This window comes from Onychostruthus taczanowskii, unplaced genomic scaffold (assembly GCF_017590055.1).
Source record: "Onychostruthus taczanowskii isolate IOZ18803 unplaced genomic scaffold, ASM1759005v1 scaffold82, whole genome shotgun sequence".
NCBI classification, from domain to species: Eukaryota; Metazoa; Chordata; class Aves; order Passeriformes; family Passeridae; genus Onychostruthus; species Onychostruthus taczanowskii.
The window spans coordinates 3,600,447-3,611,100 of record NW_024506112.1 but is presented as its reverse complement, the minus strand read 5'-3'; the positions used below and the strand labels follow the sequence as shown (position 1 = coordinate 3,611,100).

Here is a 10,654-nt window from a genome sequence, read left to right as displayed (position 1 = left end):
GTATTCGTGCTGCTGCACATTTTCCAGAGTCCAAACTATAGGGCTCATATCTTTATACAGCCTAATAAAACTAATGAGATTTCCTCCCATGTTCTGAGGTCAACAAAATGTTTCTTTCTGCCTTCTCTTCTCAAGCAAGAGCACAAAGATCTTGCTTTTCAACTCAAAACCTTCAGGTGTGAGCACCAAAGTACCCCAGCGCATCTTTGCCCTTCAGCTGCTGTCCGTGTGCCCCCAGCTCCCAGGCTTTGGGTGAATAAGACCCCCTGTTTCTGCCACAGGGGGCAAGGGGTCAGAGATACCCATCCAAGCCCCTGGCCAAAGCCAGTTTGCACCCTAAGCCTTCCTCAATAGTGCTGCGGTCAGACCCAGCCCACAGGGAGTAATGTCACTGCCCACACCTGAGCCTGCCCTGAGTATCTGTTTTCTTCTCCATAGTCTGCCTCTTGAGCTGCAGCTTTAAGCTGTGGAATATTTAGTTCTTTCTGTGGCTGGGGGGGAGGGTGACTCACCACTGGGATCAGCATCTTGAAAAGATCACGTTAAGGCCCTATAAAAATAATGAAATTTAGACAGCTCTTTCTCAATATTTGCAACCACTCAGTTCTTCATTTCACTTTGTCACCACTTGGCACTTGGCAGACTTCAGAAAACATTGCATTACGCTCTGTTGGTGTCTGAGGACACGGGGCTGGATGAGCAATACTGACGCTTTGCAGAGGGCACGGTAAGAAAAACAAACTGCGTAAGCAGTTTCTTCACTCTAGGAAAAAGCACGACTGAGTATTACATGACTTTGTCAGATGTCTTTTGCTTTTTTCAAAAAAAGGGCTTCTATCGGTAACTCATCTGCTGCCTTTCAGTGACCAAAAAACACCAAAGGATTCTCCACAGAGAGACTGGAGCATTTGGGCTTTTATGATGCTGGCCTGTCAAGATATTAATAGTAACGTGAGTGAGGTTTTAAATAGACCCCAGCAAATGCAAATCTAGCTATTTTTAAAGTAATGCACTGAATAGGAATCACAAATTAGATCAAATACTACAGCAAATATTAAATTCCATTAGCAGTTGAAAGGTCGGTGTCTCACTATAGTGACACCGCACAGTTTTGTGAGTGCAACACAGCTGCGGCGAACCTGAAACCAGCACTAAAACTGTACGAGTGTGTATATCTGGCACCAGTGAAACCCGAGATAAACACTGGCGCACACGGAAAGGGGATTATGGTAGCGCACGCTCGTGTGTTTGCTAACTTTGTGTGCCTCGTTAACCAGGGGCAAACAGACATCCACATAGGCTGCCCAAAACACATTGTTCCCATGGAATATCATCCCAGTCTCCAGAACCGACTCCTGTAACAGGGCAGCATTCTTTCATGGAGTTATCTGGCGGCGAAAGAACGCGGCCCTTCGCTGGGCATTGACACGGCAGTTCAAAAAGCTAATTGTCGGTGGCCTTTAAAAATAGGAAGCACGAAGGCGCGTCCCTCTCCCGCGGGGGCGGAGGGAGCACGGCACTGCCGGGACCTCTGCAGATACAAATCTGCCCTGAGGAATGCCACCAGCTAAAAATACTTCGCTGGCCCCTGCCTGAACTCAGCGGGGCCATCAAACCACCAGATAAAAATAAGCTTTTCTCTTCCTTTTCTCTGCCCTTTATCCCCGCGGAGCCCCCACAGCCACGGCCGGGGGTGGAGGAGCTCACGCGCGCCCTCACACCACCCGCCGCTGGGGGGCGCCATGCGCGGCGGCCTCACGTGACCGCCCCTCTGCGCTTCCCCCGCCCGCCTGCGCGTGCGCGGCTCCGCCCCTTCCCCACGCCGGGCGGGCGCGCGCGGGGCGGCTCGCGGGTACGTTGCGGCCCCTGGGGGGCGGGGGGGAACATGGCGGCCCCCAGGGGCCCTCAGCGCGGGCCCGCACCGCGCCCGGCACTGCCGCCGGGAGGGACACGGCCCTCCGGGGGCCCGCCCCGGCCTTCTGCAGTCATGAGGGGCGTATGGCGTGTCCCTGTACAGATACACGTGTGCTTGCGTGCGTGTGTGTATATATATGTGGGTGTCTGTGTCTGTCTGTGCGCCTGTATACGCGCACGCAGGGCTCGGTGTGGTGTGAACGCCCTCAGACAGGGAAAGCGGGATGTGCCAGCAAAACCTGCGCTGGATTTGTGGTGTCCTGTGAGTTTCCTGTCTCTGGTGCCGCTGCAGGAAGCCAGGGGGTTGCTGTTTCCTGCCTGCTGGAGATGCAGTGCTCTCCGGTGAAGTTGTCCTTGGGGAATTGTGTAGGTGTCGAGCACAAAGGAGCTGCTAGGGCGGAAAAATCGTGCTTGCCATTGGAAAGGAGTGGTTATAATTGTACTTGACTTGAACCGAGAGTGTTTTGCTGAATAACAATTGTTCATCCTTTTACTTGTTGTGTTTGTCTACTGACAGTGGCCACTGTCTGTTACTGTCCAGTGTCTTCTGTTTCCAGGAGAAATAAAAATAAATTTTGAAGGCATACAGCTCGTTCACACTGCTTTTTTCCCCCCCAAATGGCTTTAGTCACTTTAAAATTACATTTCTGTAATATGCTGCTGTAGTTATATTGCAAGATACGTCTTGAATTTTTTGTGTTTGTGTACACATACTGCTAGTGCTTTTTTTTCTATTACATTTGATTCAGTATGATTCTCTAATTTTATGCTTTTTTTGTTCTTTTGCAAAGTTTTTAATCGGAAACTATTCACTACCTGTAGATCTAGCCGGCAGAATTTTAGGTTATAATACAGGTTATAACCTTTAGGTTATATATAATACAGGTTATAACCTTTCTAGAATGTTCTGTTACTATTTGCAGAGGCTTTAAACAAACAAAAAAGGCCTTCTCTTATTGTTTATTCAGGCTTATAGTAAGTGTTGAGTGGTGTTTGTTCTAGTTGAGCATCTTGTTAATGACACTCATATTACTTTGTTTCCTAGAGAATTGGTGAGCAGAAGACTTGCTTTTAATGAAATATCCAGCATGTGTTGAGAAACACATCAGAAAATCCAGCCAAAAGCCAATGTCATCTGAATCACCCACAGACAGTCCAGAGGTGCCAATGGAAAATACCCCTGAAGTTCCTGATGTGGAAGGAAAGGCGAAATCAAATGACAATCCAGTAGAGAGACTGGAGGCAGGCCCAGGCAAGGAAGAATGCCTTGAGTCCATGTCCAAGAGGCAAAGGAAGAAGCTGTTGAAGCAGAAGCAGTGGGAAGAACAGAAAGATCTACGGAGGTATGGTTTGCAAAGCAGCTTCCCGAGGTTCCCTTGTAATGTTTAGTGCTAATAATAACGACGTGCCGGCAGAATGTGCTTGTGAATTGCTTCATCAAATCAAGGCAGTTGAACCAGTTTTCTCCCACACCAGGTTTAAAGCAGTAGCCCCAGGCTACTTCACCTGCACTTGAGGAGGCTGTAGAGGTAAGCATCCCCTCCTTGTACTGGAATTGTTCCTCAGCTTCAGGAGGGATTCAAACGTGCATGTTGTTCATTTGTCAGGAAGGAGACAGAACATGTGGCCTTGTTCCTCTTTTCCTGGTGCTGTCAGACTTGAGATTCCTACAAAGACACTCAATAAAAGCAGCTACATTTGACACATGAAGTGCTGTGCTACAAGTGACGCTGACTTATATAGAGCTTCTGTTTTGTTGTGTTGAGAGAAAGTGCATCTGCAAATGCACTGATGGTGGTTTATTCTTATCCCTCTGACTGCCAGGTGCTCCTTCACAAGACAGTGGTTGTTGCTGTCTCTGAAATTTGATCTGCCAAGTGCCTGCTCCTATCAGGAGGACAGGAGGATGGAACGATTTCTTCAGAAGCCTTTTGAAAAACTGTTCAGTGAAACAGGATGTGAATTGTCTTCCTCATTCTGATCCTGATACTGTGATTGCTGTTCATGTGTAAACTAACCACTTTTTGGCTAGTTCTGTTGCAAGACTTGACTCAGAGCACCTTTAAATCCACGAGACTCTCAGTGTTGAGTTAGTTGAGTGAATTTGTGTCAGATGTCTGTCTTTGTAGGTATTTACATAACTTCACAAAGGTGGGTTGTTTTTTGTGCTGGCCTCAGTGTGGCACAAATGCAGCAACAGGCTGAGTTTAAACTATCACAGTCACAGGACAACTGCTTTGGTCCTAGAAGTCTGCATTTGTGTGCGTAGCACAGTACCTCAGCAGACTTGGCAGCACTTTTTGAGGATTGATTTGTTTGTTTACTTAGGCAGAAACGAAAAGAAAAACGCCAGAAGAGAAAACTAGAACGTCAGTCGAAATTGGATTCCAGTAGTGAGGGGAATGACAGGAAGTGCATGCGCAGGGAAGTTGTTCCTAGCACACTTCGCCTCATCGTGGACTGCAGCTTTGATGACCTGATGGTGTTAAAGGTAAAAGGAACTTCAGATTAACTAGGTATATTTAATTTTCTTAAATATAGACTGTATGTTCGCAGGATTTTCCCATGGGTTCAGACCGAGTGTTGTCACCTGTTTGATTCCTCAGATTAATTTTGTATGTTAATTAACTCCCTGTGATTTTTTTCCCTAGAATAATGTAAATCATGCACATGCATAGAGGTGTCTAAGTACACCTGTGTGGAAGATGTGTGTGTCTCCCAGTCAGCAAAATCCCTTCACAATGGGCGTTTTTTCTCTGCCCATACTCTCTGAGTAGTCTCTTTTGCCAGTTAAAAGCTTCCCTTTTCTCTCTTTAGCTTCTGACTGGCTCATGATAAAGCGTTTTGTGATGGTCTGTATGAAGGACTAAATAAAAACAAACTGTGTTGTGTACAGGATGTTAAGAAGCTTCACAAGCAGATTCAGAGATGTTACGCAGAAAACCGCAAGGCATGTCATCCTGTGCAGGTAAGTCTGAACACACTGAACACTGACTGTTGCCAAGTACCAAACATGAGAACTGTAGTAGGAAAAGAAGACATTTAAGCTGCCTCTTCCATAAGAAAATTACTTCTATTGAAACACCCACGTTATAAATATACTCCTGTATATGGAACAGTATGTACATGCAGATGAAAAGGTCCAGGCGTACCAGTAAGAGGCTGTTGATACTCTTGGTTTTAGCTGTGGCAGATATTTAAAAAAGTCACTCTAAGTCCAAATTTGTCTTTTAAACGTATCACTAAGTGATATATCACATTCATATCACATATGAATATGGTCCTAGTACCACTTCCATCTAAAAAATATGAAGTGTTTTAGCTAATAGCTAAGGATGGAAAGAGAGGAAACAGATTGTGGCAAATTGACATTTCTGTATTTTGTACCTCTTGTTTGTTCTGTTTGAAGTTTTACTTGACCAGCCATGGGGGACAGTTGAAGACCAACATGAATGAAAATGACAAAGGATGGGTGAATTGGAAGGTGAATAATTGAGTATTTCTGTAAAAAGTTAAAGGCTTGATTGTAATTGTTAACTATATTGTTAGTTGTGAAGAACATGATTTTTTTCCACGTGTGTTTTTGTAATACATGTGAGCAATAGTATATTTGAAAAAGTGTAGCTTTTTGGTCCTTGTAATTGATTTAACTTTAATAAGCCAAAGACTGCTTCTCTTGAATCTAGATTTGAATTTTGCTTGAAAAACTACACACAGATCCATTTTCACTTATTTTTATTGAACAAATTCTATTCTTGATAGACTAAGCAGGACTCCTTGATTTAGGCAGTTCCAGCAGTCTGTCTTGACAGTGCTCCTTTATCCATGTCCAAGATAAGACTTACCAGTTGGGATGTGATTCTCTGGTGTGCACTTTCATCACGTTGCCTCTCAGGTGTGAAGTGTGGTGTGCACTTTCACTTTCATCACGTTGCCTCTCAGGTGTGAAGTGTTCTGGAGAGAAGTAGCTTCTCTTATGGTTAAGCTCATGGTTTATGTTGGTTTTCCTTGTGGCTCCCTGTTAAGCCACTATTTCAACAACTGCAAAGGAAGAGCACTTAGAACAAATAAAAGCAGTCCTGTTTCCAGCAGTTCTTGTGCAATAGCTGCTTCATGAGAGCTTAGCATAAATTTCTCTTACTGAACAATTAATGTTAACTAAGTGTTTGCTTCTGGGTTCACTTTTCTTAATGGACTTGAAAATTACTTGAATCCATAGGAGAAACATGACAACGTTTGAAGGGAATCACAAGAGCTTAAGGATTTGTAAAGTTCTTTTGGGGTTTCAGAAAATTTCTTGCTGATTTTTACAAGTCAGTGCTCTAGGGACTGGATTGTTTACACAGAAAATCAATCTGCACTGTGCTATGTATTTGAACGTGAAGGGAGGAATGTGGAATGACCACATACTGTTGGATTTATTTTGCCAGTCCCATCTTGGTTCTGTAAAGCTTGGCCAGCAATTCATCAGTTGACTGTAACTTTTTTTAACTACCTTTTTTTGAGGATATCCAAATTAGAACAGAGCACTATAGTGAACTAATAAAGAAAGAAGACCTAGTATATCTTACCTCAGATTCCCCAGATGTTCTCAGAGAGCTTGATGAGAAGAAAGCCTATGTGATTGGAGGACTGGTGGATCACAATCACCACAAGGTAAACTGTGGGTCTGTTTCTTTGCAGCTTTTTTTGGCACCTTATTGAACATTATTGCTGTTCAGGTGTAAACTAACATAATAATGAGAAATCTTCTTCAAAAAAGAATTCAAAAATGTTGAAGAAATGTGAAAAACACTTGTAGTGGTAGCAGTGGCTTGTGTTCCAGAGTTTTCTTATTCTTTACTCTTCCTCTGAAAAAATACTGAGTGACTGCAACCTGAATAACTTTGTACTTTAACATAAGCTCCTTTAAAACAGGCAGCAGCTGATGGTTCTAGAGCTGCAGCTGCATGAACAGGTTTCATTTACAATCCTTTTGACCACAGGTCACAGTGTGACATATATAGAAAGTAGTGAGTTTTCTAGAGGTAGTAGCCCTTGAGGAAGGTGCTGTCCAATGGGGTTAAGTTTTTTTCTTTTGCAACCAACTTCTAAAGCAACATCATGGCAGCCTAGGCAAAACTCTTGCCAGAAAATGATACTTGTAGTGAATGTGTATGGGCTGATCTGAAACAGTAATTCTCAATCCACTTGTTTTGGTATCTTTTTCCCAGGGAATTACTTACAGAAAAGCTGTAGAGCAGGGAATTGGTCATGCACAGCTCCCACTTGGAAACTTTGTCAAAATGAACAGTCGGAAAGTGTTAGCTGTCAATCATGGTAAGTTCTGAATCATAAAATAATTATATTATTTTAGAATATACCTGTAATAGTCACCATTTGACCCTCTGCACTGTAGTGCAGATACCTAAACCTTGTTTTATTATGTTGATATTTCTTGAATTTAGTTGCCTTCAGAATACACTGACCTTTAAATATTATAGATATGGTTAAATGTAAATGACAGTGTCTTAGCCATTTAGAAGTGCACATTGTATCATGTTGGCTTCTCTGAGGATTACTTGTGGCTTTCTTACCATCCTGGTCTTGTTTCCAAGTTTACTGTATAAGTGAGTAAAATGCTGGAAACTATCCGACTTTGTATTTTATAGTAGGGTACACATTTTATGCCAAGGGAGGATGAATGTTTGTGATGTTTTCACCTCTTTCAACAGCTTTGTTCAGCAGTAACTGTCTCAGTACCTGTAGACTTTCCTCAGTTGGTATCAGCAGTGCTCCAACTACTGAACTTTCATAACTGTATTTTTACCTGATTTCCTGGTTCTGACTGAAGTATTTAATTGCTTAACCAAGCCTTGAATCCTGCTCCTTTAAAACTTTTAGCTTTATTATTAGATTGTCTTTCAGTGTCATTATACAAAAATACGTGCAAAATGGAGCCTACTCAGACCTTCATGGAAATTTTTGACATGGTGTCAAAGTCTTTGTTGTGTCCCACTGCACATTCTTTAGCTTATCTTACCTTGCTTTATTTCAAGTGTATTTTTTTATGTAACACATTGTTCAATGATAACTTTATTTTCTGAAAGTGCCATATTAATGAGGCTGGCATTTACATGATAATAAAGATTATTTAAGCATGGAGGAGAATATAGTATGGCACGGGACTTCACATTATCAAACACTATGTATTTGTAAGATGTTACATGTTCCTAAAATTTGATCTTTCACTGTTGCCTTATATAGAAAGGAAGAGCTAATTATAGCAGGGGTCAAAACCCTTATTAAAGTGCATTCACAGCAGGATTCCTGTCCAACATGTGAAAGCATTGGTGCCTACAGAAGGCACTGGTGAGACTGAAGTATTTGTCTCAGTCCCTGAGAGAAATGTTGTCATGCAGCTGGAAACTCGGGGTGTGCTTGACTTCAGGCTGCAGTAGTGGCAGAATTGCAGTGTCTGTTCCTGCCTGCAGTTCATCAGCTCTGCTCTGAAGGTGCCACAAGAGAATGCACATAAACCTCTGTAAAGATGGATTTGGGGGTGTGTTGCTATCAGCAATTCACTTACCTCCCTGTAAAAGAGCTGATGGGCTTTTCTGATGTTGCAGTGTTTGAGATCATCCTTGCATACCTGGAGAAGAGAGACTGGAAGGAGGCCTTTTTCAGTGTGCTGCCACAGAGGAAAGGGGCTGTTCCTTTGGGAGAAGCTAATGATTCATCCACACATGCTCTGTCTGGAAAAGAAGATGAAGACAATGACTCGGACAGCAACTAGGCTTCAGAATTGGATGATGGGAAGGACAAGACATGCAGTTCAGGGAATAAAACTGGGACATGAAGTAGTTTTACTTCAAAGACCACCTGTGGCCCTTGTAATGCTGAATTGTCTCGGTGCTTGGTAGTCCCAGAGCTGTTTCTGTGCATGAAGGGTTAAGTTAAAAGCAGGTTTTTTACCCTGAAACTTCAATATAATAGCTTTTTAAAAAGAAAAAAAAAAAAAAAAAGAAGAAATTAATGCAGCATTTATTTTTTCCGAGGGAAGCTGTTTAATTTAATTTTTTAAATGTTATTTTTTATACATATCAAGTTGGGTGTAAATGCCAAGAACATTAGTAGTTAATATTTTAATGTATACATTCTTGTCTCCATTTCTGTTCATAAGTTTTCTTAAAAGCAATGAATGACAAGTGTTCCTTTGGTTCCAAAACCTGTACCACTAGTGCCTGCTGCAAAGTTGTGCATGAACACTCAAAACAAAAATTCTGATTTTCCTGAGCATCTCAACAGACAATCACAAACAACTGAACTGCCTGATTTCTATATTGTGTTTAGTTAGCTGGGGTCAGTAGGTGAAGTATGAATGTGGGGTTAAGCCAGTGCTTTATACTTGAGCTTGAGAGGGATGGGTGTTAGCACAGGTGCAAATCATGTGCCTTGGTGGGCACATGGTGCACACTGAGGTGACTCAATCTCTTTTGATTATTTCTTTGTATTCTCAGCAAAATTTATCACACAGCCTCAGAACAACACCAGGAGAGAGGAACTCTTCCTTACAGGTCACTCAGATTCAGTATTACTGTGTAATCACAGGATCCTCTGTGTATTGCATTGTCTATCAAATATTTTTCCTTTAAAAAAAAAAAAGTCAGTCTTAGTCTTGGCTGGATGTTCTGATTCTGCTGTGGCAGAGTAGTGAAGTGGACATCTTGGAAGTGAGGCTTTGCTTCAGCCCTGTGAGCCTGCCTATCCCTTTCTTCTCCAGGGAATAGCCAGGTAGCTGCAGTGCCTGAATAAGTGCAGCTCTCACACAGGTTTCTCATGCCTGAAGAGCTTGAGGTCATGGCATCCTAAGTGTGCCTCTCTGCTGAGCTGCAGTCAGAGGGCTGATTCAAGTATGATTTGCCTTGTGCCCATTTTTCTTGTTCCCTTCGTTGTTACTGCTTTCAAGTGGAGACTGCAAGCGGGTCCCTATGGTCTGTAAAGGCTTGGCACCCAACTGGTCATGACTGACACACTTAGTGCACTTCTCTCTACACTTTCTAATAGAAAGGTTTCTTCTGTTAAAAGGATGGATTGTGGTTTGTTGCTGAAGTTCCACGGGGCTTTTCTTAGGCTTTACAAAACTGTGATTGCTTTGTTGCAGAAACTAGATCAACCGTTTCATAAAAACAGTGCTGGTTTTATTTCTGTAACAAAAAAGGCGGGTAAGTGTATCCAGCATGTATTACACTGATTCTCTAACTGAAATGTGTAAAATTTCAAGGAATTACACCATAACAGCTGAGAGGACCTCACGTTACTGCATGTAGCACCTATTAAACCTGATCTAAGACTCCTCAGTGTGTCCAAGGTTTCCTTAAGACCATTTCATTCATGTGCCTCATTTACTCAGGCTTGAGAGTATAGGAGCAGATGGCTCAGACAAACTGGGGACTTTTAGAGACGTGCTGAAAGGGTTCCAAAGCATCCTACAGAAGTGTTGTGCAACTTAAAACACAGCCTTACAACTTTACCAGTGAAATTAGATACACACACCCACACACATACAGGTGTTTTTAAATCCAGCTGTTTAAATCTGAAGCTTACCTGTCTATGGAGGAATAGAAGGAAAACATGGTCTGGGGTGTGTTGCTGTTCAAAGGCTGCTCTTGCCAACTGCACTGTGTCACAACAGCTCAGTGGCTGCTGCCTGTTCATCCATGTTGCTTGTCTCACCCACACACTGGGGTCTTCCTGTCCC

At 42.7% G+C, this 10,654-nt stretch overlaps 1 protein-coding gene across 4 annotated transcripts; it reads left to right on the top strand.

Moving 5' to 3' along the window:
* The first annotated feature begins 1,807 nt into the window (after positions 1-1,807).
* On the top strand, positions 1,808-9,220 carry TRMT10A (tRNA methyltransferase 10A). Of its 4 annotated transcripts, none has more exons than XM_041424469.1 (8): positions 1,808-1,852; positions 2,960-3,257; positions 4,243-4,405; positions 4,811-4,882; positions 5,324-5,398; positions 6,421-6,570; positions 7,128-7,233; positions 8,523-9,220. In XM_041424469.1, the coding sequence occupies exons 2-8, from the start codon at positions 2,989-2,991 to the stop codon at positions 8,687-8,689; spliced, it is 1,002 nt and encodes a 333-aa protein (XP_041280403.1). In that variant the 5' UTR covers positions 1,808-1,852; positions 2,960-2,988; the 3' UTR covers positions 8,690-9,220. The 4 variants fall into 4 exon arrangements, with proteins under 4 accessions (XP_041280403.1, XP_041280404.1, XP_041280402.1 ...); XM_041424470.1 differs by lacking the exon at positions 1,808-1,852 and adding an exon at positions 1,859-2,033; XM_041424468.1 differs by lacking the exon at positions 1,808-1,852 and adding an exon at positions 2,047-2,280.
* Positions 9,221-10,654: the final 1,434 nt, after the last annotated feature.

What these genes read in the sequence shown, in the direction of transcription:
- TRMT10A (XM_041424469.1), top strand. Translation starts at nt 2,989, where the DNA reads ATGAAATATCCAGCATGTGTTGAGAAACACATCAGAAAATCCAGCCAA. An exon ending in GAACAGAAAGATCTACGGAG is followed by an intron (nt 3,258 to 4,242) that starts GTATGGTTTGCA and finishes TTGTTTACTTAG; the next exon opens with GCAGAAACGAAAAGAAAAAC. An exon ending in AAGGATGGGTGAATTGGAAG is followed by an intron (nt 5,399 to 6,420) that starts GTGAATAATTGA and finishes CCTTTTTTTGAG; the next exon opens with GATATCCAAATTAGAACAGA.